General features: G+C 42.6%; 1 protein-coding gene across 1 annotated transcript in view; it reads right to left on the reverse strand.

Moving 5' to 3' along the window:
* Positions 1-4,321: 4,321 nt before the first annotated feature.
* aff2 (AF4/FMR2 family, member 2) overlaps positions 4,322-27,790 on the reverse strand; it is a 207,161-nt gene continuing 183,692 nt past the window's right edge. The window contains exons 10-21 of the mRNA XM_066649004.1: positions 27,436-27,598; positions 24,949-25,995; positions 23,820-23,935; positions 20,658-20,913; positions 19,837-19,973; positions 18,430-18,493; positions 15,505-15,641; positions 14,606-14,677; positions 10,878-10,971; positions 10,516-10,565; positions 8,357-8,577; positions 4,322-5,336 (exon numbers count right to left, since the gene is read on the reverse strand). Of these exons, the coding sequence (XP_066505101.1) occupies positions 5,215-5,336; positions 8,357-8,577; positions 10,516-10,565; positions 10,878-10,971; positions 14,606-14,677; positions 15,505-15,641; positions 18,430-18,493; positions 19,837-19,973; positions 20,658-20,913; positions 23,820-23,935; positions 24,949-25,995; positions 27,436-27,598 (2,479 nt within the window). The 3' untranslated portion in view covers positions 4,322-5,214. The remainder of the gene's footprint in view (positions 5,337-8,356; positions 8,578-10,515; positions 10,566-10,877; positions 10,972-14,605; positions 14,678-15,504; positions 15,642-18,429; positions 18,494-19,836; positions 19,974-20,657; positions 20,914-23,819; positions 23,936-24,948; positions 25,996-27,435; positions 27,599-27,790) is intronic.

Raw genomic sequence — 27,790 nt, forward strand, 5'->3', positions numbered from 1 at the left:
CAAATTTTTTAAATGTTTCCCATCTTAAAATTTAAGTAACAAAGTGTTACGATGTTTGCACTGCTTTTGGCCATGCTTTTAAAAGTCTAGCTTATTGTTCTGGGAGCTCTTTTGAGGTGTATATAAAGCTGTTTTAAAAATACTGTGATTTATAACACTACAAGTTTTAATTTAACTCTTCTAATTGAATTGTTCTCACGCTGTATGTAAACTCATATAGCAACGTGTGTATGATATGGACATATGATTTTTCCCTCTTATTTGGTTTTTCCCCATAGACTTTATATCTCTTAACTCTTATATTAATATCAGAAATGTACATAGTTTCTAATTTTGTACTGGGTTCCTAAAATAAATACAGACTTTAAAAATGTTTATAATGCACACCACCTCAGTTTAGAAACAAATATTATTTAAACCAAAAAATGTATATATAACATCTTTAAATTTGTAACCAGTCATATTCTCTACTTTTTTCAGCTGTTATACTGACACCTACAGTCCTGGAGGTGTCACAGAGTAAAAATTCAATATCTACTTTTTTGGTGGCAAAATTACCGACTGCTATTTTAATAAGTAAAATAGGGAGGAGACTACCATTAAAATGTATCTTTGCGCTTATTAATCATAGCCTTTGTTTTTGAGATGTTAAAAGTGTGAGTTAAAGCGTTAAAACTGGAGCAGGACTATTCACAGCAGGCTGATGACACCACCGCGGGAAGGAGCTAGCGCTGCTTGTTGTTGATTAGCTGCCAGAGGGACTCTGGTTACTTTGACAGACTCAACTCAAGCGAGCGAAAGAAACAGCTGCGAACAGTTTACCACCATAGGTGGTGATGGTACCTTTGGACTGGAGGAGTAGGTGGGAGGGGGGTGAGAATTTGCATATTACAACTGGTGGGGCATAAGCAGGAGGTTCAGTGCTTTCTAACAGAGCTGAAAGAGTAATCAATTTAAGACTGGAATTGCAAATTAAAAATGAGCAAATATCATGTTTCAGAGCGACAGTTTTAATGATATGCTACAAGTTTTCAGTGGGGAAATTGAATCTGAACACACACGACTAACGGGCAGTGTTTTGCAACATAGGATTAGCATTTAAACCTCAAACCAGAAAATATGAATGTGGTGCTGGTCTTGGCCTGGACCTTAATCGATAGGAAATAATCACAGCTGAAAATAATTCCATATTTCCTTCTAATCATTCAGCCTTATTTCTTATATCTAATGATAATAGAGCATTGAAAAATCACACTTCTGATAGTTTTAATTTATGTGAGATTCAGCTATAGTCAGATATCTTTATATTGCTATATGCACTGTATCCAACAGCTATTGCACTATGATTAAACTGGATTGATCAGCGAGTATTGTTTTGAATGTCAACTGCATAAAGATAAAGATCCACAGTAAAATCACCTGGGCTTAACAAACACCTTCACTGTTAAACAGCTCTCTCCCAACTGTACAACTATTTACACTCGTCTGAAATGTACATCACAGGTGTTTACTGCAATCTTCCTGTCTCAGTTCTAGATGAATATTCTACATTTTGTCCTATAATCACTTCCCATATTCTCTTTACGCAGGTTAATCTGAAAGTTTAGTGAGTATAAATTCCACATACCACACTTAAGCACGAGTCATTTTCTATCGTCATCAGAGCAGAAAAGGAATTGGAAATGTCCTCTGAAACGTTAAAGCCAAAACAGTCCTCACCGCTGCCAGTAAAAAGTTCACAAATAAATAACTGTGGTTGTACGAAAGAGAATGCAAACAAAACAAGAACACAAAATCGGATATACCAATATGGTATGGAAAAATCATTTTGATTCATTCTTGTTCTTAAATATAGACTCTAATAAATTCTCATTGCATACGCAGGCACTTTAGTATAATCGTATATAACACAGAGACTCTCTCGCTCACATTCAGGCTCTCTAAGAGGATGCAGAACTGAAACCTACAAGATGTGCAGTATAAAGTAATGGAAGTGACTGAGAATCTGGCCCACACCTACACCGAGGATGGAGAAGTGGCTCACATCTCACCGACACCATGGCAACAGTGTACTACTGATAATCAACATTAAAGTCCCATCTATGAAGAGTTCTCAAAGGGAAACTGCAGAGAGGTGGAGGCACTTTGCTGTGGGGCAGTGTTCATAAGGCCACCTCACACCTATAACAACTGACACGGACGTGCATAACGGTTTACAAAGGCTTGTTCCAATAGGCGTCATTTATATTTGGTCAAATTTGATGTTACAGGTGTTGTACCATGACCCATGTTTTATTCAGCAGTGTATGTCTTAATTGATGCCTGGAATAAGAGTCTATAAAGGTTTTTTTTGTTGCTTTATGTCAGATGCTATAAAGGACTAATGTAGGGGCTATGTAGCCTGAGGAACACTGCCCTATTTGAGTCTAATTATAAATGTCTATGGGATTCACCATTTCAGTCTTGGATTTAACATGCCCTTGTCCATTCAGCCTCATCAATGTCCATCTAAAAAAGTCCCCTTGAGACTTTTATTAGTTTAGCTCCCAGATGGGAGAGATCACTGCGATGTAATGCGTGACCTAAGGACAAAGCTGCTTATAAACCATGAAATATTTTAAACATGCTTCATATTTCAAATTTTGAACATTCAATATTTTGAGGTTTAGATCGCATTGGTTCTGCTGCAATAGCATTCCGCTTCATGACTAGCAACAACAAAGAAAGGCACTAGAGCACAGTTTCAAACTTATCTTTGCATCCAGAGAAAGCAGAGACTCTCCACTGAGCCCAGAAGTGGCCACAGGTAACAATAAATATTAATTAGAGGTAATGATTTGCAGTTTGTGCGTAAATTTTATTTAATTTGAGGGAACAAGTTGATATTTGTGCTCACATTTTCTCTAATTCATGGGCACGAGAGAATGATTCCATTCATTGGTGTTAAGCCAGCCGCCTTTTGCTCAAAACACCTTAAAATAGGCGCGACTTACTGCAGTCACAGCAGAGAAAGACCTGAAATGACCACTTATAAAATGACATTAGTCCATAAAACCAAAAAATATCAGGTCAGTGTTTATCGTAACTATGTACATATGAATTATGAAGTGAGTGTACTGCAGTCATTTAAGTAAATACCAGTCTCATCATCTTTTCTCTTCAACACTAGAAGCGCTTAGCGCTGGTCATTTAACCCCATTAAAAAAGAAAAAAAATATTTGCACTGGATCAAATGCCAGCGCCATACTTTCATTGTCCTGAAACCTTACATATTTAAAATCCTTCCTGTGGAAGGATGTAAACTTAGAAATAAACTGAGTCAAATAACCTTCAAGTAAACGTAGAAGCAAAATAATGTTCTAATGATTTTACGGCAAATCTTTCATTCAAATTAACATTTTTAGCCGTGGCCTCTTCTGGGCTCTGTAACGTTCAGTTATTGAGGAAAGAAATATTTTGCATTGTAATGTTAGTTCAGGGCCGAGGGCAAATTAAAAACAGACTGAAATGGACCAATCAGACTTGTGTTTGTGGAAGTTGTTGCTGGCACTAAACTCTTTATAGATATTAGCTTAATGCTGCGTGCTTTTTTTCACCAATAACAGACGTTGAAATCCCCCGCCCTGAAGAAAGCAAATAGAAAACCACAGCACAGAATACTTCAAAGCTTCATAAGACGTTGCAGAATAATCATGAGTGATGACGAACGTCCTCAGAAACTATCTAGAACACTCTCCATGAACATGCAAGATTTGAACAAACATCGAACAGTAAAAGAGTTGCCATATAGAACACAGTCAGTATGGTACAAATCGGAAAGATCAAAAGAGCCGCGGTGCTCTGTGGTGTGCGCGAATGTTCTGTCGGGAATCCTCTGTTAACAGTTTCTGACAAATTTAAGACATGTGGTCCCCATAAGGAATTCAGCTTTGGAATAAAGCCAACATGAGCGGTACATCTCAATGGTTTTGTGGCACAGACGAGTGCAGGAACAGGGTTCGAGGGGTGGATCACATCGAGACTGTTTGGTGTTTTTAGTTTTTGCTACGCCTTCAACCACCGATCCCTCGAGTCGCAGATTATGGAGCCGTGTAGGGATTCAACACACAGAAACAATACTGACACGGAGAAGGATTACATGCTAGGCACCTGCGTAAACCTTCCCCGGAATGAGATGCTGCTTTAGAGCCAACTATTCGCACTGTACAAAAACAAAAGGAAAGCTCAGACTTGGTCTGGGATTAAAATAGAGAGAGCGTTGATGCATATCAACCAGGGCATTGCTTGTGGTGGCTGTTACATGATGCATATTGTTTTACAATATTTACCTCTGCCTTTTATCTCTGTCCACAGCTAGGGTTAATCTTATCTTATAAATTTTAATGCAATCGTTAAAATTAGATGCATAAAAAAACGGGTGGGCCACACTTTACTGGGAAGGATAGCTTTCGTTTGACTGCGTAAATGTTTGCTGCCAACTGACATTAAAGGAACACTAGGTAAGATTTGGTATTTTGGCTCCTGGGTTCCTCCTAGAGTGTAATTAATTTTTACAGCACTGTCCAGAAATCAAGGTGGAGGGGGAGGGAGTGAAGGTGGTTTCCTACCCTCCTCCAAAAGATACACAGTGCAGTTTCTGCAGTGCTGACCCCGAAGTAGCCACAACAGAGGCTCTCTTCTCCCTGTAAAAATTCAGTGGAGAATCACAATGATTTTGAAGCTATAACTTTAAGGTAAAAATACTACCTAGTGTTTCTTTAACAGCTACGTCAGTCAAAGGGCGTACGCATGTGTCACACAGCCTTATGACTTATGAATGCTGCCTGTAAGTACAGCGGTCCCAGTTCTTTAGAGCGATGTAAGCATTCACTTTCTTAAAGGATGATTCAGTGGAATGATTTTTCTAAAACATTGCTCCCAAGAACACCATCATTTTAAACAGTGCACACACCCAGGCTCTTGTAGTTCTTCACAAAGCACAAAAATGACCACAGCATCTTTAATTCCCCTCGTGATAAGGGTTCCTTTTCTTTAAAAGCAGACGACCATAGACTTAGAGGATGACCACATAGTTCTGAAGGCTTGCAGGAAGACCGCCTGTTCGCTGCCGTGAGGGTCCTGGTGCTGGTGGCAATATCGGTGGAAAAGGAAGTGATGAAAGGAAAGATGGGAGAGGGAGAGAGAGTGAGAGCACAGTGAGTGAAAGCACCAGCACTATAACAAATGGGCCTCGATTCGGAGCCAATGCAGTCCTTGGCGGATGTAGCGCACCAGGTCCGTCATGGTGCTGTGCTGCGTCAGCGGTTCCATCACCGAGTCCAGCTCCTGAAAGAACTCTGCCAGGTAAAGAACACACAGACAACACGGTTATCATCTGTGGGAACAGATCAATATATTTTAACACTTTACTTTAGGGCTGCGTTCGTTAGGATGGTCACGATTACGGTGTTGAACCTCAGAAAACATTCGTAGAGGCTGATTCTTAAAGGTGTCATCTGTCATAAAATTTACATTTATTAACATCATAACGTCAACCTGATATGACTTCTGCTGCTTTGTTTTCTACGACACTCTTTTGAGGGGTGAAATGACATAGGATGTAGCTAACTGTGTGTAACAAAGATCTAATACTGATGTAACAGCTTAAATCTTATAAATAAATATATAAATATAATATAAAAATATTCTGAAATGGCTCCCTATTCACTATTCTCCATTTCACTCACTATACAGTGCACTATTATACGGAACTGAATTGACGAGGATAGTGAACGATTTCGGACACTACCTTGTGTGTAAAACAGTGCAATGCGTTGTGGGCATCCACTATCCACTCCATGGCTTGTATGCTAACTTCTGCAGTGCACTGTGGGATTGTTAAGTGCACTGAAAATGGTCCACTCTGTTTTGAGGCATACCTACAAAATAAACCCCAAAACAGGGCATGATTTCAGTCACACAACCCATGGGGGTGGGACTCACAGGGGAGCTCCCAGCATGCACCGCGTCTACACTTATTTGGGGGATTTAATCTGTTGTTTGTGTGTGTGTTTAGTGTGTGTTGGATTGGTGTGGTTCACCGTCAGCCAGATGGGAGTCTGCTGGTGTGTGGTGACCTGGATTTCACTATGCACCAATCCTAAATACTGCCTGTTCCCTTGCTTCCTTTGTGCACTGTACCCTTTTAAGTGTGCACACTTTATTGAGCCCTTTAAAAGGCACGGTGCACAATGGAAGCAAGGTAGCAGGCAGTATTTAGGCTTTCTGTCTCTATGGCTGTCTCAATACCCTCAATATCTTCCAAGGCAATTACTATAGGTTTAATGTAGAAAATGCACATGTTTACTTATCACTATGTCATTATCAGCATTATATCACTCTGATCTACACTGGGCGGTGTAATTTAACTTTATTCAATGTTAAACTAATGTCTGCAGATGTCTCAAATGAAATGCAATATTTATGACAGGATATCTCAGTACTGTTTATGCACTGTGCAGGTCTGTGTCATTTGTATCGTAAGCCTTATGGACCCTGACCTACAGAAAGCTGTTTGTTACCAGCAGTTCTTTATTGGCTCTGAATAAGTGCAGCTGTAAATGAAAGGGGTGGGATGATAGGGATGCAACAGAGCTTTTGTTTCAGGTGAACAGTGATGGGAAATATCCAGCAGCATCTCTCTCTCTTCAGCTGCTAATGACAAGCTGCAATTAACTAAAGGCCAGTGTGCTCATAACCTATCCATATGGCTATATGTGCCTGAAAGCTCTACATCTAAGCTCACAGTGCTGTAATTGGCCAATTTCAGCATCATTCTGACCAAAGGCTGAACCCAACAGGCCCTAATTGAGTTCATTATGGAGTGAGACAGTGGAGAGTGGGGTCAGAATGACTTCTGAGGCGGAGAAAGCACTCGCGACACATTACAGAGTCTCTGCGCTTTTTAATTAGGCTTCTCCAGAGGACATGAGGGAGAGAGGAAATGACAGAGGAAGCCACATCAAACCTCCGGCACTGAGAAGCCACTTCGCGTCTCCAGTGGGTCGTACAAATGTTCAGTCGCTGATAAGGCTAATGCGTGAAAGGGGTCGGCTTTCTTTCTCTGACAGATGTAGATAACATGTAAAATAAGCACAATTAGATCCAGCAGCAAGCGGCACAGTGATGCAGAGAGGCTCATCACTTCTTTACCTCTCCTAGTCCGAGTAGATTCCAGTGTGATACGGCTCAGGAGAAGGGGATGTATGCTCTAAAAGGAGTTCTTGGCTGTTTCTAAACTTGGGGCAGTGAATGATATGTTCTGCAGGTTTTCATGTTTCTGATCAGGGTCGTGGTTGGTCTTGTGGGGCTGGATCACACAGGGCACCACCCACAAGATTCTCACACTCATTCAGTCACTCACACCTGTGGACAGCTTCACTCACTCACCCATTCACTCACATGTAGCTGTGGACCGTTTCACACACACAAACATTCACACACACCAGTTCACTCTCACACTCACATTTGTGGACAGCTTCACACACTCACGCACTCACTGTGGACAATCCCCCCTACCAGCATGTGTGTGGACTGTGGGAGGAGAGCGGATCACCAGGAGGAAACCCACACAGACACAGGGAGAACACACCACACTCCTCACAGACAGTCACCCGTAGGAAACCCACGCAGAAACAGAGAGAACACGCCACACTCCTCACAGACAGTCATCCGGAGGAAACCCACGCAGACACAGAGAGAACACACCACACTCCTCACAGACAGTCACCCGTAGGAAACCCATGCAGACACAGAGAGAACACGCCACACTCCTCACAGACAGTCACCCGTAGGAAACCCATGCAGACACAGAGAGAACATGCCACACTCCTCACAAACAGTCACTCGTAGGAAACCCAGGCAGACACAGAGAGAACACGCCACACTCCTCACAGACAGTCACCCGGAGGAAACCCACGCAGACACAGAGAGAACACGCCACACTCCTCACAGACAGTCACCCGTAGGAAACCCACGCAGACACAGAGAGAACACGCCACACTCCTCACAGTCACCCGGAGGAAACCCACGCAGACACAGAGAGAACACGCCACACTCCTCACAGACAGTCACCCGTAGGAAACTCATGCAGACACAGAGAGAACACCCCACACTCCTCACAGACAGTCACCCGGAGGAAACCCACGCGGACACTGGGAGAACACACCACACTCTTCACAGACAGTCACTCGTAGGAAACCCACGCAGACACAGGGAGAACACACCACACTCTTCACAGACAGTCACTCGGAGGAAACCCACGCAGACACACCACACTCCCGAGTGACCCGAGACACACACAAGGATGAGGTCCTACCTTGGCCTTCATGGGCGAGTTTGTCGGCTGTGTCCCAGTGCTCGTAGCTACGCAGGATGTTGTTGGTGATGTTGACGTGGCTTGCCGCCATGTGGTGGATTCGCTGAGGGATGGCCACGGTGCCGGACGAGGACGAGGAGGACGAAGATGAGGAGGAGCCCACGTTGCTGCTGCCAATAGGGGAGGGACTTAGGGACATCGGAGAGGGCGTTCCCGTGCTTCTGCAGGAGAGGGGAGGAAGAGGAGGAGGTGGGAGGGGCTCATGAATAATGCATATATGATAATCATTAGACTACAGCGGAAAAATGTGGGAAAGTTATTGTGGTTTTTCTCACTGCTGTTGTAATTAAAATGTGATTTTTTTTCTTCACATAGTGCGAGCCTTCACCTGATCTTAGGATTTTTGGTTCTGTGCACAGCTCTCATTATTAGTCAAATTACAGCACTGTGCAAAAGCCTTAGGCTCCTAAGATTATTATTATTTAAAATATTTTACGTTCTTAGTAAGCATGGTGCTACACACTCACCTGGTTCAACAAATACAGTAAAAGTAAGAACAGTGTGTTTCCAGATGTTTCTCCTGATTGTATGGATTTGTTAAATCTACAGCACACTTCATTTAACACACTGAAGTATTTATTAACCTCTGACACTAGGCACTGGATGATCCCCTCCAATAACACAGAGAAGTGGAAAGGGTTAAACACACACACACACACTGGCACAGTGCTGCAGGTTACTGACTAGTTCCTTAAAACTATCCCCAACCTCCCAAACACACAGCAACAAAGAGAGAAAGATGGTTTAATAATAACAGAAGAAGATTAAGAGCTACCGTATTTGAAATCAAACCCTAATAAAATATCTATGCATGAAAACATATCGATTAAGAGTTGTCCAGGACTTCTCAGACTTGTCTGAAAGGTGAGGTTTTGCTCCCACACAAACACAGCTGGAGCCATGCGCCAATCAAGGAGCGCGCACATCAGTCTTTTCAGTGCTCAGGCCTAAACAACCCGGCCACGTCGGCTGTAATCCGGCGATAAATTGAGGCGCGCTCTGCCCCGCGAGGCTGAATTATGTTCGCTGTCAGTGGAGAGGCGCGTTCTTGAGCCCTTCCCTGGGCTTTACGCGAATAAACAAACCGTCGGCGGGAGGTAAAAACAGCAGGAAGGGAGAAAAGATTCATGATGGAGGAGGAGGTAAACACAGCAGAGGAGAGGTGTGTGTGTGTGTGTGATAGAGAGAGGTCTTAGCTGCAGCAGGTAGGGGAGGATTAGACGCTCTCTTTGCTGCTAATGTATTAGTGAAGGGCACCGAGGCTGGAGGGTCTGGAAGCCTGAGCTAATTGGTTTTGACAAGCGCAGCAGGCCTGGGTAGTGTCCAGCCAGAGGCCAACTCTCTCTTTCTCTCTCTCTCTCATTCTCACGCACTGCCTTTTTTTCTCTCTCTTTTACTCTCTCAACCTTTCGTCTCTCACCTTTCTCGCTTTCTCTCACACATTCCTTCTCTTAGGTCTCTCATGCTCCTGCTTCCTCTATTTCTCTCTCTCCTTCACTTTTTTCTCCTATCCATCTTCTCCTCTCCCTTCCTGTTTTTAACTTTTAACTTCCTTCTCATTCTCTTCATACTCATCTTCTTCCCTTCTCATCTACTACTTTTCCTTCTTTGTGTCCATTTCACACTTTCACACAGACATAGACAAACACACACTGGTTCTGCTATACTTGTGAGGACCTCCACTGAAATAAAGATTAATGCATATAATTAACACTAACCTCAGTCACCAAAACTAAATTCAATTTTTGTAAGAAACACATTAAAAGTTGTGAGGACCACCCAAATTTCCTCGCAATACCACAAACTGTGACATACTCCTATCTTTACGAAGACAGCTGGTCCTCAAAAAACATAAAACACACACACGCACAGCTTCCTGAGCTAGTAGCTCGCCCCACAGATGCTGAGTTGCCCGGACGCTTGAAGTGGAAGAGCTCTCTCTTTCCCAGAGTTCATCTCCTCATATGTTTAAAGTGACCACGACTGAGGACCTTCTCGTTGCTCACCCATGAGTCCATGAAAAAAGAACAGGAGGAGCTCTCCTGGAGAAAAAAAAAGATGAGGCGAGGAAGTGATGTCAGAGAAGAGAAAAGACTCACTTTCCGTTGGCTCCCCACGGCGAAGGTGCTTGGGAACTTTTCGCCGAGTTCTGGGGCGAGAAAAAGGAGAGAAAGAAAGAAGCAAACATTATTTATGTCAACCGGCGAAGCACGTTCAGCGGTGCGAAAGCTCAAACACGATTAATCATAATGGGCTTACAGTCTGACAATGTGTGCAGATAATTGATGGCATTAATTTGTACACTAACTGAATAAATGAACTGCTTTTAATAACGGCATGCAAAATTAATGAGAACACGCTATTCAAACAAATACGAATTCAATTTAGCCGGCCGAAAATTGGCTTCTCAAAGCTCAGGAAGCCTAGCTGGGACGAGGAGGGTGGGGAGGTAAAGATTTACCTTGAAGTACTCCATTAAGGAGCGCGAATACTTCATGGCGTGATCTTTCTTCAGCTTAAACATCCGCAAGTACAGCAGGGATAAACACCGATTGCTGTGGAGAAAGAGCAGCATGCAGTATGATATTAATATGACAATCATAACACAAACAGTCACAGGCATGTTCTCTTTTAAACCCATAAAATATTCATATTCTTCTGAAATAAAGGCCATTAATCAGGTGCTTGTTTGTCTTTACAGTCTCTACTGGCAAGGCTTTTTAACAAATGTAACATCAGTGGTGTGAGAATTTGATGGCAGCCACAGGAATACTAATGAAGTCAGGTGATGGTGTTGCGTGATTAGTTCTGTATTACAAACACCACTCCAAACTCATCCTAATGGTAACGGACAGAGCGGCATCAATCTGGAGCCCCACAGATCTCTTTGTACCCCTCCTACCCAAGCTTGGTATTCATGTGCAGCTGCTTCAGAGCACCCCATTTCACTTCATGCTTTTCAACTAATTACAAATGCTCCATCAATTCTCAAAAATGCACAAGCAAGCATCCTGGTATGTGTGGATATGGACAGTGCATGGACACTGGCATGTTATAACTGAACTTTCAGTCCTGCGCCCGTGAGACAGCAGATGCTCGGGACATATGCACCGCCCCATGAAACCCAACTAGCCCTCTGTCATTCCTAATAGAAGCAGACTCCTCATCTCAGAGTACTCTCAAGCCAGGAGGACTAGGTCAGATGTAGGACAGCTTTCATAACAAGCTCTTATAGGTCATCAGTACAGTTCAAACTCGACTAATCTCTGAAGGACTTGATTATGTGGTTTCTGGCTCACTGTTATGTACAAACATGGACACAGTTATTTTAGCTACGTTATGTAGGAGCCCTTTACTGTAGGGCACTGTTCATAAGCCTTAATGGCCCTTTCCTACTGCCCTTTCTCTAATTTACTCTACTCTGCTTTTTTACTTTTTCTCCACCAGGTAAATCAGGTCCTGGTTCTGGAAGCGGGTTCTTGTTTGGTGGCTGTTCTCTTGTGGTTCAGAGTGAGCAGAGTAGGGACTAAACCGTGGCGTGTAAACCTTGCAGAGCACTGATTGTCCAGAGAGAGTCGTCACTCTACGCCACGCAAAGCAGACGTCCAGCACCAACTCTCCATCTGTAAAATCTCCAGCTGCAGCAGAGATCACATTTGTTTTAATCGGACTCACGATGGCAGCTCATAAAATTACGCCGTGGTCTTTTGAAGAGGTTCAAACGCTCCTTGGATCGGTGGCCGGTGAAAGAATCCAGCGAGAGCTGGATGGTGCAACAAGGAAGGAATAAACTCTACTGATCTTTCTGAACTGATGACGGAGCTGTGTTCAGTCCCAAACAACAACAACAACACGCCAATACACCATGAGTAAACACCGCTTAACGTTACCGCCGCCGTTGTTTTGGTTTCCAAAGACCACTGTTTCCCTTAGGAACAGGGTTAGAGATGACACCCGATACAGTCCAGTAGAGTAGGGACCATGCCATGACCAATGACACCTTCCTAACTCTTTCACTGACTGATATTTAGAAAGGCTTTCTCCAGTATGCGTTATCTGTAACAGAGTTTGCCTTTGTCAGCTTTGATATTAAGTTGTTATTAGAAAACTGAGCTGTCAGGACATTTTTAAATGTTATAACAACCGGTTTTGTAGCCTTGTTTTTGTCACAGTGACATCATGCTGATGATGGGATGTGTTTAAATCTTCTAAACGTTAAAAGAAAGCTAATGCCTGACAGTGAATGTCATATTATCCTTATGTCACTGTGACAAAGCTACAAAGTCAATGTCATTTCTCCCCAGAAAGTTTTAAGATGCAATCCAATGTTACAAATCAGTCTGTCTTCAGTCTATCCAAGTTGGCGTGTGTAGACTTTAGAAAAATGGCACTTGTGTAAGAGTTTATAAATGTTTCTGTAGGTCTACTCTAGTTACAGATGTCACAAAGGGCGTAGGAGTCATGCACTGCCCTGTAGTAAAGTGTTGCACCTTTACAGTATTTACACGTCACGTTACACTGCCACGTTTGTTTGAAGCTTCATTTGATGAGAGTAAAACCTGACAGTCCTCTCTACTTCCCTTTACTAAAAATGCTTCGACAGCCTCAAATGCATGATCAGGGCTTTGATTGAGGCTCTAAAACGTAACCCAGGGAGCCTTTGAAAGTCCTCTTCAGTTGCTTAGGTGACTTTGTTGAGCGAGAGCATGAGGCTGGCGGCTGAATTTTAATCCGAGATGACTGTCATCCCGCCACGAGCGCCAGTCTAACCTTGACATTCAAACATAAACAAGCTTCCGCAAGGTGACAGCCACTTTCATCGGCATGAGGATATACATCCACCAGCAGTAATCTCTCATTATCCTCTAATGGCTTAATGAAATACAAGAATAATGATCCAGTCTAAGCTGATTAAGCGCTTTAGTAGTGTTTTAGAGCTCCCCCTCCCGAATACAGACGATGGGCGACTAGCGATGGCTGAGAGGAGATTTACTCGAACAAAGTGGGAGATTTAGATTCTGGGGGTTGAAAAGGTCTTAATGGTGAAGTCTCAGCTGAACATTCCGTCTTCAAACACCTTGTTTTAACACATGTTCATGACATATGAATTTAAATTTTACAGTCGAAGAGTCTAATTTCTCTTTTATTGGTTTTAAATCATAGCAGATACATTTAAATTTAAAATGGGTTTTTAAAGATTTGCATAATTTCCTAAATGCAGATTATTGCAAAGTCGGTGTCCAGTTCATTTTTTTTAAAGCTAAAAATGGTAACACTGCACACTAGCTGCTCCAACGAACCAGAAACACACGTTGGTAGGTGGATTGGCGACTTAAAAGTGTCTGTAGGTGTGAGTGTGTGTCACCCTCCAAAGGACTGGCGCCCCCTCCGGGGTGTGTCGCCAGCGATTCCAGGTAGGCTCCAGACCCACCGCTGCCCTGAACTAGATAAGTGCTTACAGACAGTGAATGAATGAATGAATGAATGAATGCACAATAGCTCAGTGTCCATAAAGTTGCATAAAATTTTCATGACTCAAAAATCTACTGTGGCTAATGCACCCTCTCTAAAGAATGACGCTAACTGCGGTCAGTGTTTATAAGTCATTTTGCAGGTCTATGTCCATTATAATGAAGGGCTAATGGGCTAATTCCTCTACAAAGGAAGGCTGCCAGATGCACTGATCATCCATAACGTGACCACCTCCTTGTTTCTGCACTCACTGTCCATTCTCTCAGCTCCACTGAGCACACAGGACGGCTTTGCAGTTCTACAATCACAGACTGTAGTCCACCTGTTGCTCTGCATACTTTGTTGGACCCATTTCACCCAATTCTTTAATACTCAGGACCCCAGAATGACCACAACACATACTAACACATCACCACCACATCAGTGTCACTGCAGCGCTGAGAATGGTCCAGCCCCCACATGAATGAACAGTGAGTGTAGAAACAAGGAGGTGGTCGTAATGTTATGGCTGGTCTGTGTAGTGTAAACAATAAGAACAAAATCTAAAAGCAATAGCAGAAGATGTTTTGCAGTTTAAAGGCTCTCCATCTTTAGTTTAAAATGGTGCACGTATGAACAACGAACAAACCCTAAAGAAAAAGAACATTTTTACACAATACACAGATTTAACAGAGAATGGCTGATGTAAAAAGAGTGCAAATGGAAATGCAAACTCACCACAACACGGCTAACTTCTTCTCCGCCAGCGTGGCCGAATGACTGGTGAAGTTCTTTAATCTCATGGCGTACCTTAAACGACACAAAAGAAAACAAGTGAAATGAGTCTAAGAAGTGAGTGAGGTGTCGTTCTGTCACACTGACCTTCTGTAGTTTTGTTTTTATGGCGCGACACTGCTTGGGATGCTAACGTTGATGATTACACAGGAGCAGAATTAAGAAAATCCCATCAGTACGTTTCCATTTGGACATAAATGAAATCCTTTAGGTTTAATGATCTAATGCAACCCCTTTTTATGGTTCCTTATAGAATGAGCATCTCTGCATTCTTGCTCTGTATGTGTGTGTATGCGTGTGCATGTGTGTTCCAAGCTCCGATTTCAATCAGCTCCGGCTGAACCTCACAGCGCTGATGAGCTTCGAGGTCCATCTATTTTCATTCTCTGTGACATTAATAAAACAAGGGCCGCTAATTGCGTGACTTGTAACGCGGAGTTGCCCAGCGGTGTTCCTAATGACAATCATCTTTTTTATTTTAATCATGGCAGGTAGGGTGGCCGTCCCTCAGGGGAGGGGAGAGAGAGGGAGAGAGAGAGAGAGAGAGAAAGAGAGAGAGAAAGAGAGAGAGAGAGAGAGAGAGAGAGAGAGAGAGAGAGAGAGAATGATGATTAAAGGTAAAGACTGGGAGAGAGAGACAGAAGGAAACTGAATTGGAGGGAAAGAAGGAATGAGAGAGGAACAAAGAGAGAGAGACAGGTGGAGAGAAAGTGGAAGAGGGTGAGAACAGAAAAAACTGAGGAGGTGGGAGAGAGGGAAAGAATAAAAGAGAGAGAGAGAGAGAGAGAGAGAGAGAGAGAGAGAGAGAGAGAGAACTCAGAGCTGTGTTTTCTGTGACTGACCTAATGAGCTCCACCGTTTCTGAGTACATCGTGTACGGAGACTTGGCCTCCAGCGGGTCTCGCTCCATGGCGTTCCCGCATTCGATGAAGGAAAGAGCACCGTCTGCGTAATTTACAGCTTTTCCGAACTTCTCAACCTGTGGAGAAGGAAAGAGGGGAGAGCAGAGAGGTGTGAGAGACTGAGAGAGAGTATATTAACTTTCGGAAACCACAGTTTAAAGCAAATCTAGGTAATATATGTTATATTTGCTCAGAGGCTCCCCTATGGTTGCACTGTAATTCACTTATACATCAATGTCCTGAAATCAAGACTGAAGGCGAGGGAGGGTAGTTTCCTATCCCACTCCAGAAGATACATAGTGCATAGTGCTGATCTCAGAGTAGCAACAGCTGAGGCTCTATTCTCCTTGTTACAGCTCAGTGGAGCATCACAATTAATTTGAAGCTGTAATTTTAAGGTAAAAATACTACCTAGTGTTACTTTAATTAGTTAAGACAGCTTTTAATTTTATATTAAATGTGTTTGCAGTTTTAAGGGAATGGACGCAAAGACATGTAAAAGAATAGTTCAGATATTTTACACAAAATGCATTATAGGGTAAATATGTAAAGACAATTACGCATGAATATTGAAGCATAATGAATAATAATTTGTTGGTATGTACTACTTAAAAAGCAGGAAATCAGAAATCATCCAACGAGTAAATAAAAGTTGTGGAACAGAGGCTGAGTAATTCATCTCATGTGGAATGAACCTGTGAAATGCCTATTTTTAATGATAGACACTAACATGGATTTCAGGTAGTGGTATTTAGGTTACCCCAATGAATTTAAAGCCCTTAAATTCCTTTTTGACTTTTCACTGGGATGATCAGATAACAGTTGAGGCCTCTTCCTGTTTTCTATATTTTTTCCCATTTTTTCATTTGTTTTTTAAACTTCCTGTCCTTCAAACTGTGGACTCTTATTTTGAATATAAACACCTGCTTAGGAACAGGAAGGGATTGTGTGGCAGCTATTTTTCAAAGAGGATCCAGGCTGGGGGAAGACAGCCCTGATGGATAATTGCTTGTGAAGCCCTAACAATCCTTGACACAGTTTTTTTTTCTAATCATCTTTGCCCTAGTGATTGGATTACTCTTTAAATTTTGGAAATTTCTCAAGGTACTGGGTGAGCATTTTTTGGGACATTGTTTGCTTGGACTATTAAGGGATTTGTTTGGGTTTTTCTTGTTTTCTTCCCTTTCTTGGACCTATTTAGTAAAGTGATATTAAATAAAGTTATGGACTTTATGATATGATCTTTATCATATCAAATTCTACAACCAACTTATATTCAAGCTTTATTGCTGTTGTTGATGCTATTAGTTTGTGTTGTCTGTTATATGGCAAACTGAAGTAAAAGTTTACTTTTGCAAATTTTGGGGGGATTCTTGTGGTCAATGTGTATCTATTATCTCATCAAATTAGTGACTGTATTTAATTAGTAATGGCTGACATCGTTCAAGTTTGTTACAAGACTATAAAATATACGCAACTGATTTTAACCCTTAAGAGCCCAGACTCAGTTCACCATGAGGCCAAATTATGAGAAAAATAAAACAGTAAAAACACAATGTGGAACACGTTTTTTCATATTTCTTGCTACGTTCTGCTACATTATTTTAAGCAAAAACCCCAATGTCACAGACATCACAACAACCATATTATAACTCGTATTCCAACATTTTGTTCATGAAATGGGCTCAGAATGTGTTGTGTGTGACATAAGACAGGGTGCTACAGCATTTGAATGGTTGAAACACAACAAAAGCAGCTTTTTAAAATAAGTATTTCTCTGGTCTCTAACTGTCAGGTCACAAACGGTCATGTGACTGCATTCAGGACGATCAGTAAATGTCACCATGATGTAAAGTGAAGAATAAAAGTGTAGAGGGAACTTTCCAGACCTTTTATAAAGGGTTTGTGACACACATGTTCCCACAGGCTCCTTTGGGTTAAAACCACTTCCAGACCACGTGCAGGTCTTTGAGCCTCAGAGTTGTTGAACGCCTGTTTTGTTTTTCTAAACCTGGACCAGGTTCTTTTATAACCCTGATTTGTGTTCATAGGGAAAGTGTGAAGTCTTCCCATGAATCAGATTGTAATCAATAGTGCTAAAGACTGCGGCCCTAAGGAGCTCCAGCTCAACACGAGCCTTATTATACGGCTTTATGCACGGGAGAGTGTAAAACAGATTTACTGTCCACTTGCCTTCAGAACAGGTTCCATCTATTTCCAAATAAAGCCTTTAATATGAGCCGGGCGGCAGCCCCCAGATTCATTACATACCGGCGATTACGCTCTCGCATCAATTCCCTTCACTCTGTATTCATGACGGCGCTTTTACATCACAGAGACGATTTATGGCAGAGAGGATGTAACTTTCTCTAAAGGACAATGCCTCTAGATAATTGCCTGGATCCAATTATTAGGGCAGTAGGAGTGTGTTTAGTAAATCATGAGCAAAAGAGCCTTCTTTGAAGTGCTTAAGGAGGAGCAGGAATGCTCTTTTGGAGCTCATTCTCCACTAAAGGTCTTCTCTCAGAAAGCTTCTTTGCGCTGTTAATTGCTCTCCGCCGTCGCCGGGATGAGTTACGGCTGCTTTGTAATTAAAACCTGAGACGTGTCAGAAATGGTTCAATTCCATCCACTGGAAGCTGAGTTAAAATAACACTAACACAACACCTGCTCTTGTATTAACTTTCAGTCGACTTTGATACATGCTCTGTGACATCACACGAGGCCATCACACTAATTACGGCAACAGGAATGCAATTAAAGGAATGCTTTTTCGAGATGTGCTTTTAATTCATGAAAACATTCCACTTCTCAGTAATAACTTGACGTATCGAGGCGTATCAGGAGGAGGAAGGTCAGGCTTACCAGCGCATCAGCTTTGTGCTTCAGTTTCTTGGCTTCCTGCATGTAGTAGTCTGCGTTGTGAACACTGAGAAGCAGAAGAATTTGGACACGGTTACACACACAATGTACACAACACAAAAAAATGTGCATCAAAACTACAGCTCGGTCAGAAATACTGAGTCTGGACAGAGCTCTATGGCATCTTTAAGAGTCGCCTCAGTGACCACCACAGTCGCCTCAGAGTTTACTCCCCTCAGCTCTACATCATCTCATTGGGAGTTGAATCATTTCAGCATTTAGTGTACGGATACTGCTCCTGCATTTTTAATTACTATTTTAGCCCATAAGAGCCGCAGTTCATCATAAAGCCAAATTATGAGTAAAATGAAACGGACCAAAGACAATTTCCTGCTACATTCTGTAATTATTTTAGAGCTAAAATCCTAGTATCACACAGACATCACAACAACCATTTTATAACTCGTATTCCAACATTTTGTTCTTGAAATGGGTCCAGAATGGGTTGTGTGTGACACAGGACAGGGTACTACAGCATTTGAATGGTTAAAAAGGTTCAAACACACCTTTTTAGAAACAAGATAAGGTTAAAATAAGTATTTCTCTGGTCTCTATGTCCTCACTGTCACTCTGTAAATGAGGTCACACGAACACACGGTCATGTGACTGCATCCAGGATATCACTTAGGGACGTGAAAAATAAAAGTGTGCAGGGAACTTTCCAGACCTTCATAAAGGGTTTGTGACACAGAGAAAAGGACGTGGAGTTCAGGTGTGCTGCAGTCAGACACAGACATAATAAAGACTGTGTTTGTTGCTGCTCTTAAACCAAGTTTCACTGCTCTAAACACTGCGGGGGAAAACAACAGTAAACATTCTGAATAGTCCTCAGACCATACGCCACACTGCCTGAGCGGCTGAGGACATGTCCCACACTGCTTTAAAGTAACGTCAAAATAAGATTCTCAGTGAGTCTGTGTGTGTGTAAAGGATCTAAAAACTAGGATGGATAAACTTTTGGAAGCACACCTGTTGTGACCTATACTGCTGTCTATGTAGAGGCAGCACTAGGTTTTGAGACAGACTCCTTGTGTGAAGTAGTGATCACTTACTGAACGTTTTAAAGGAACAGTAGATGAGATTTATTTGAGTTTTTTAATTCTGGGGCTTCCCCTAATGTAGTTAATTTTACAGCCCTGTACTGAAATCAGTGGAAAAGTTACATAGTGCAGTTTCTGCAGTGCGTAGCACAGAGTAACAACAACATAGGCTCTATTCTCTCTGTCACAGCTCAGTGGAGCATCAAAATTATATTAAAGCTGTAATTGTGAGGTAAAAATATTACATAGTGTTACTTTAAGAAAACATAAGGTATTGCCATGTGTTGAATGTCTCTGAAATGTAACGTACGTGTTGTTGAAGGTGAGTTTGGGTCTCCTGGGCTCCAGGTTCTCCACGGACAGAGCTGAAGGGTTCGGCCACGCGTCTGAATCCGGCTGACCGTTACCATGGAAACCACCAGAGCCCTTCACATGGCTGTCTTCCTCCTGTTATACCAAGAGTCCATTAACACGTTAATTAGCATCCTAGCGGCTCAAATAATACAGAAAGCAGCCGCGTAGGACGTTCGGCTTTGTTTCTGGGACGGCTCTGAGAGCCACAGCTCAGATGACTGGGCACATGGCATCCATTTTCTTGTCTTGCAGGCTATTTTGAAACCCCTCCAAAAGGGTAATTAGTTTTGCAAAAACACAGGAAATGTGGTCGAAAAAGCCTCCAGCGAGGAAGAAATAATCTATGGCTGCAGCGGATGATTCAACAAAAGCTGTTTCTGCAAGACCCTGGCTTCATCTGAGCCTCTGGTTCAGCATAAACTTTAGATATTTCTAAGTGTAAACACTCCACTAAATAATATTTAAAGGACCACCTTTCGACAAACACACATTTTGTAGCTGTACATTTTAAAAGTACCATTCACTAACAACTAACATGCAAAAGAACACCTCACATTAAATAATTTCTTGTGACATCACAAAAGCCAAAGCATTTACAGCATTGTAGTGTTCAATTAAACGATACAGAAATTCCCTGGATTTAAAAGTAGCATCCTTTATCTTGAAGCATTTTCATGTGCTTAAAACGTGTTAGTAATTAAAGTGAGAAATAACATGATTAAAATTAAGAAACAAAGTCATGCTGTCACTGAAAAAAGCTGAGAACAATGCTCTTACGCTGCCAGTTTTGGAGTGGGTCTTGCTCTCGCCTTTGCGGTGCTTGTGTGAGGAAGATGATGATGATGATGATGAAGATGATGATGATGATGAAGAAGGGGGCAGCGTGTGCGTGGCTATTAAAGTGGTGGGGGCAGAGCTGCTCTCCAGACTCAGAGAACTGCTCTCGCTGCTCCTCCGCTGGTGGCCCAACGATTCGTCCGACAACGGAGATAGTAACGGCGGCAGCAGCTTCCTCGTCGGCTTTTTGGACAAACTTCACAGAAAAATACAAGCAAACAAACACAGCTGTTAGTGAAACTGATCCTGATGTACAGCTGCCTGCAAATGAAAAAAAATATATATGTTAAGCAGCTAAAACCAGTTTTAATTTGGATCCTGGCAGATCAGCTCCATTTGTGCTTAATGCCAAATTGTGTACATTTAACTTGTTTAACATGTTACTTAATCATACATTAAATTAATTAATTTCAATATATCAGAATTCTAATATATCGACAGGGCTCTTAGACCTCACAGTTCACTCAGCCTCAAAAAAAACAAAACACTGAGAGGGGTTTAAAGTCCTCAGTCCCTGATAAGTGGTGCCCAATTTTAGCTCTGGAGGGTCTCTGTTTGATCGAAGAGCTCTGGGAAAGACGAGGGAAGACAAAGAACAGGGTTCTAGCCAAGGAGCTGGAACGTTACTGAAATGTCAGAGAGTGGAGTACATTAAGAGTGTTTGGAAGATGTGAAGGCGAAGATGTAAAGTCAATCACAGGTTAATGTCGGAGCCTGGGGTTGTATGTGTGTCTGTGTGAGTGTGTGTGTGTGAGAGTGAGAGAGAAGGTTAAGTGCTTGGACAGACCCTTGTAGCTGATTAAGAGATTTGCGCCTGTCGTTTAGTGAGCAGCCAAACCATTAAATAAACCTCAAGAAAAAAGCAACGTCTCTCACATTTAACCCTTTATATTCATTATATTAAGATAAACCCTACCATTTCAGAGCCACACTGCTGCTTTATCGCTGGTATTTTTCAGCCAGTATCAGTACCAAATCTCTTATAGTTCACCAGGACACTAACAGTCTGTCGCAAAACCATACTGGGCTGTCTCCATTGAGAGCATTTACGTCTTAGTGTGTGCGTTCACGACATGTAGGCTGTCCCAATTCTTAGAAACCTTAAATACACTGCCTACTGAGATACCTTAATCTGGCCGAATTTTATTTTATATTATTTTATTATATATTATATATTTTATATATATATATATGTGTGTGTGTGTGTGTGTGTGATTTCATTTTTTACATTTCTATAGGGAAATTATACAGTGTCCACAATGAGAGAATACTCATGTCACACTCTGCCTCCGCTCCACAGCCCAGTGCCTGACGAACTCTTGGCTTTGAGAATGGTGAGCTTTGTCTCACTGAACGTCTGTGTCCACAATGAGTGCATCCTAAAGAAACTGAATGCACTCACAGTGAGTGGAGCGCACGGCTAAATAAGGACATGAAGTGGAAGAACACACATAAACTGTATGAACTATATTCTGTCCCTGTTTTATGTGAAAACGTCTGGAGCGTCGTGGTTTTACAGCAACAATAAAAGGCATCTTTGCTTTTCTAATCTGATTAAAAGGGGCACATGCACTGATGCTGTCAGACTATTGACAGATTTAAAACCCAGCAGGGAATGTGTGTGTGTGTTTCAAGAAGGGGGAGACCACCCCAAACAAGCTCATCACAGGTGATATCATTAAACAGCCTCTGAGGTGCTCAAAGCTTCCAGTAACTGACATTAGCAAGGGCTGATATTTTATCCTGAAGCTGCAGTGATCGTAATGTTGAGACCTGACGCTATTACTCATGTCTCACTCTGAGACAGACACGGTCACCTTTCGACACCTGACCCCAGCTGCCCGTCCTCTCTGGCGCTAATTGAATAGCTAAAAATAGCTCGCTAGTGTCAGTTTAATGCACAGGGACAAAGACCTGCTGCTAAAGCTGGGGCTGGTACTGACCTCCTGCTCCTGCTGGACCCTCTTTGTTCCACCGTGCTCTTTAAGGACAGAGCACACCAGCAGGATTTAGCTGAGCTTGCACATGACGCCTCCAACAGCTGCAGTAGACTTTAGGCAGGGTCTGATTTTAAGCCTTTCTTGTTCTACTGACACAAAAAGCTCTGAAACTGGGGACAAGGAATGACTTAAGATGACTTTGGGCACATTTTAATAGGTCTAAAGGGGAGCTGTGGCCTAATGCTTAGAGAAGAGGGCTTAGGGCTGAAAGGTCATTGGTTTGATTCCCACGTGCGGCAGGAAAACTGGGGTCGGTGGGAGTTAAGGAACAGCACTGTCCTCCTCCTCAATCCACAGCTGAGGGGCCCTTGGTCAAGGCACCGAAACCACAACTACTCCCTGCTCTGGGTGTGTGTTCACAGCCCCTAGTGCACTAGTGTGTGTGTGTGTATGTTCACTGACACAGGTGTGGTACATGCGGAATTTTGTTGTCTGATGGCAAATAATTGCACATTATATCAAATCAAATTTATTTGCATTGCGCATTTTATCGCCGTTTACACACTGCTTCATTTTTAGGTTATTTTCTGTTGAATAATATAACAATCATTGTTTTTAATAATGCACAAGAGATACGTAAAATGACAAAAAGGCGGGGCATGTTTGAAATTTTAATTATCAAAATACATTACACAAAACTTCATTGTTTTCCCCCTGTATTTAAAACTAAACTAATGATGTTTAATATTAATTGTGCCCTAGATTTTGCAGAAACATGCCACATTTAGTGGACCACCACAGTCCAAGGAAGGTCTCTGAATAATGAAATGTTTATTAAAGACCTCCACACCAAGCTCCATCCTCCACAGTGTTTGGTCTTCATTTCGCTCCAGAATTTCCCATAATTTAAAGCAATACCAAGGAGTTTTTTTTCACAGACTCATCAGATAAGAGCTAATAAAATGCACTGTTAGTGCCACACACTGAACTCGTGTTTTAACAACTCCCTCCTGCTGCGTTTCTTAAGGATATACTAAAATATTTCTGAGCATAAATATCAAAGCAAGCATCTCCTCAGCAGGTCAGACCCTTCACGCAACAGAAATCAATATGGTGTGATATTGTAAGCAAAACGTAAGAATGTGGAGCTAAAAATACTCACTCCTTTGTGCAGGAGACCTTGTGGTTGTGGATGGGAGAGATACAGGGAGGGAGAAGTGGAGCCTCTTTCTCCAGCCTTAGCTTCTTGCTCCCACTCAGTGCTTCACAGTGCTCCAACTGCAGGCACAAAACACACAGGTTTTCATCTTCTTCTGCTTTCTTTCACACACTCAATGCGACCTGGTCTTTATTTTCTGCTCATATTTCACCTTGTAGAACCAGAGCACTTAAACACAGAGCACAGGGCCTGAGCACAAACACATCAGGTCGGATTTCGAGAACCCTGGAGTGCGTTTGGGTTAAAAGTCTCGCTTAAGGCTGCAACTATAAAACCGTGTCCCACACCTGGACCTTTATAAGGCAGCGGAAGGCCATCAACTCGAGAGGAAGAGCTTTATTGACAATGTCCAGCTGTTCAGTCTCTGCTGATCAATAAAAGCATGGTTTAGCTTTGTTTATGGCTATGGACATCTGTCTAAAATCATGGCTGTTCCACGGCGCAGAAGACTTCCAACTTATAAATATAAACATGTCAGAAATTTGCTAAAGCACCTTCACTCTTTAATTTTTAAGTAGCATCTTTTCCACGACTCTTCTATAAAAGTATTCTATATAATGAGGCTAAAGAGAACTATTGGGCGCCCCCTAACCTATGGGTGCTATATATTAAGTGTACAAATACATTTTAAAGTGTTTTTTTGTAATATATAAATGTATTTAAAAGTCTAAACTGTGTCTGTCTAAATTGTGATTTTATTCAATTAAAACATGTAAAATAAAAATAATTTATTAATTTCTAACATTGAAATTCCCATCTGTAACTCGTCTAAACCCACACTCACATGGACTTTTGGACACAGTATTATCCCCAAGAACAGAACAAACCCATCACAGTCTTCTGCAGCTTTTTCCTGATGGAGCTCAGAACGAATGCAGCGCCCAATAAACTCCCCACTCACTGTTCACTCACTGCTTAATTTTTAGGTTCCTTTTTTTTTTTTTTTTGAAAAATGAGTAATTAAAACGTATTTGTACACTTAAACTTATACTGAAATGGGAGCATTTTAGAGGTTTGGGATTCCTGTAAGTCTGCTCTGTAGAGTATATGTGAGAAGGGAGTGCCCACTTGCCTTGTGTTTCCTCTTTGATTTGCTGCTGGGTTTCTCTGGGGGTATTGATGCGGGCGACTGCTGTCTCCTGTGCTTGACGACAGGTTCTCGGCACTCGGTTTTGGTCGTCAGAGGCTCGGGAGGGTCTTGCCCTGGGATTCGGGACAATAGGCTGAGCTCGATCTTCACCCACAGTGACTTGATGTCCTCAAAGTCCCTCAGTGGTGACAGAAGCTCGTTCTGGAACATGGGGATGGGGGAGAACAGGGGTTCCTCCAGCAGGTCCGAGGCTCCTGGGTCCGGGATGGAGGTGCTGCTGGTGCTGGCGAGACTGCTCACACTCAGGATATTGCTGCTGTCCTTGGATTTGAGGCTCAGGCTGTTGGGGCCTGGGCAAGGGAGCACCTTGGAAAGTTCCTCAGGGTCCGAGTGGCACTCTGATGAGGACGATTCGGTCTCAATAAATTCTTTCGACTTGGGGACGATCTTACTCGGCCCTCTGTGCTTCTTCTTGTCGGCAGCTGTTGTAGCAGTGGGAGCTGGGGTGGTAGTCGGTGCTGTGGTGGTTCTGGGTTCCTTTCTTGGTGCAGTTTTGCCACCTGGGGCTTTCCCTCTAGGTTTGGCCGGTTCTAGAGGTGGAGGCTCCTTCTCCTTTGGCGTAGCGACTGAGTTTCCAGGCCTGGGCCAGTTGTGCTCCTCACTGCTTGAGGATCGCTCCACTTTCTTGGGCTGCTTCTTCCCTGTGCTCCTCCTGGAAGGGGTGAGGTCCACCGTAACAGGGGTCTTCACTTTGGTACCTTTTGTGTCCGGGGCCTTTTGGCCCATCTTAGGCTTTGCCTTTTCTCGGACGGGACTAAGCAAGACCCGGTCCTTGGGGTCCGCTGTTGCCAAAGCTGTTCCAGGCTTGGTTTTAGTGCAGTTCTGGCTTTCTGAAGTTTGGCCATCCTCGGGTTGAGAGTTGCTGAGTCCATGATTCTCTGGCTGTGTGTTGGTTAGGGGCTTATTGTGGGGGTTTACTTTGTTCAGCCACTTATCCAGCTGCCACTTGTTTGTTGATGGGGGTTCAGGCTACAGGAAGAAACACAAAAATATTTGGTTATCTTTGTATTACGGCCATAAATAACAAACCAAGATGAAGTGGTTTTGGAGTTAGTCTTGTGAACCAAATATAGAGTCTAACCAGGCACTGAAACTTTTCCTTTTAGTCCTGAATGTTCCCTAAAACGTACTGAACCTATACCAAAAGCATCTCTGCTGCTGTCTCGTGAAGTCGGTGCTGATAAAGTCATATGACTTTCACAGGCCGATGAGTTGGTGTGAAGATAAAGAGGCTATTAAAAGAGGAAGTCATAAAACTCCTGAACGGCAGAGAAGCTCGACGGTGCTCTCAGCCCTGACCGCGCAGGAAGATGTTTTCATCAGCCGTATTATCTCACATCGTTTGTTTTGTACTGTTCTGCTCGGAGACATTTATAAATCTTTCACACCGAACCATAAAGGCTGTCTCCAGCGATCTCCTAAATGACAGCAAATCATTTGGAAAAGGAAGCCACGGAAATGAGCAACCTTCCAAATTAACCATTAAAACCACCGGGGTTGAAAGATGCTACACACTCCATCTGATCTGGACTTACCTTTCCAGGGAAAAAAAAAAGGGCTAATCTTCCACACTATTTCACATTTAGAAGCCACACTTTCCTCTCGTCCTTCAGAAGTAGCCTTATGCCAATACAAACTGCAAAATTGGAAGAGGACACAAGCAGAAATGATGAATTAACAATCGCACATGTCCAGATTTTATGGACCTCCTGGAGCTTTCCCGTTAAAATGTCAGGGCTGTGGACTACAGACCTGAAAAGAAAGCGAAAGCAGCGCGTGTGTGTGGAGATATAGATTCCCATTGGCTATCGAGTGGAGGAGTGCACACGGCTACGGGGTGAAGGACTGATGAGAATGAGGCTGTTTACTTTCGTTGAATGCACTCAGGGAGCCCAGGGCACACCACTGTGGGGAAACTTTAAAGCCGCCAATTAAGCTTTTAGGATCTTTTCAGACATCCTGCTCCCTCTCACGCAGACTCTGCTCTTGGTCTTTTTTACATTCGCTTCAAGAGAGTCTTCACCTTCAGTCTACTACATTTATTTGGTCAAAACATCGGAAGCAAATCGACAGTCAGATGTAAATATTTTACCACAGAAAAATGGAAATAACTGATGATCTGCAGGATGGCTTTATGGAGGAGTGGTGAATGTGTGCTGTAGGAATTAGGCTTGTTTGAGACCCACGTGTACAGGAGCTGTCCGTGTTTACCGTGTGAAGGAATTTGTGTGATTATTCTTCACTTAATTCACCATATATATTCAATCTCAGCTATAAAAAGACACTAATAACCAGTTTAGAATTATTGTTGAACTCTATCAAAAACTGAAATGATACATTAGAGTGTGTATTATAGCAATAATAATAAAATAAAGAAATATATATAATAAAAACACTGGAAGCATGTACCTCTGGCGTGGCGGTGCGGGACGCTCGGTTACCCTCGCTGTCACTGGAGCTGCTCTCGCTGTCTGAGTCGGACTCTGAGCTGCTTTCTGATTCGCTGGAGCTCCCTGAAGCTCCACTCGAGTGACCAGTGGGGTCGCTGCCACGAGGAGGGGGACCAGGGAGGCTGGAAACACACACACAAACACACACACACACACAACAACAACAACAACAACATTATTCACAAGAACTAACACCACACACACTTAAGGTCAAAACAGAGCACAAGCAGTGACCTCAAAGTCCGTTTGCCATTAACCAGCTAAAAATATCTGACCATGTTTAAGGCTAATGCTAATTGCTAATGGCCTTCTCC

Source organism: Hoplias malabaricus, chromosome 17 (genome assembly GCF_029633855.1).
Source record: "Hoplias malabaricus isolate fHopMal1 chromosome 17, fHopMal1.hap1, whole genome shotgun sequence".
Lineage (NCBI taxonomy): Eukaryota > Metazoa > Chordata > Actinopteri > Characiformes > Erythrinidae > Hoplias > Hoplias malabaricus.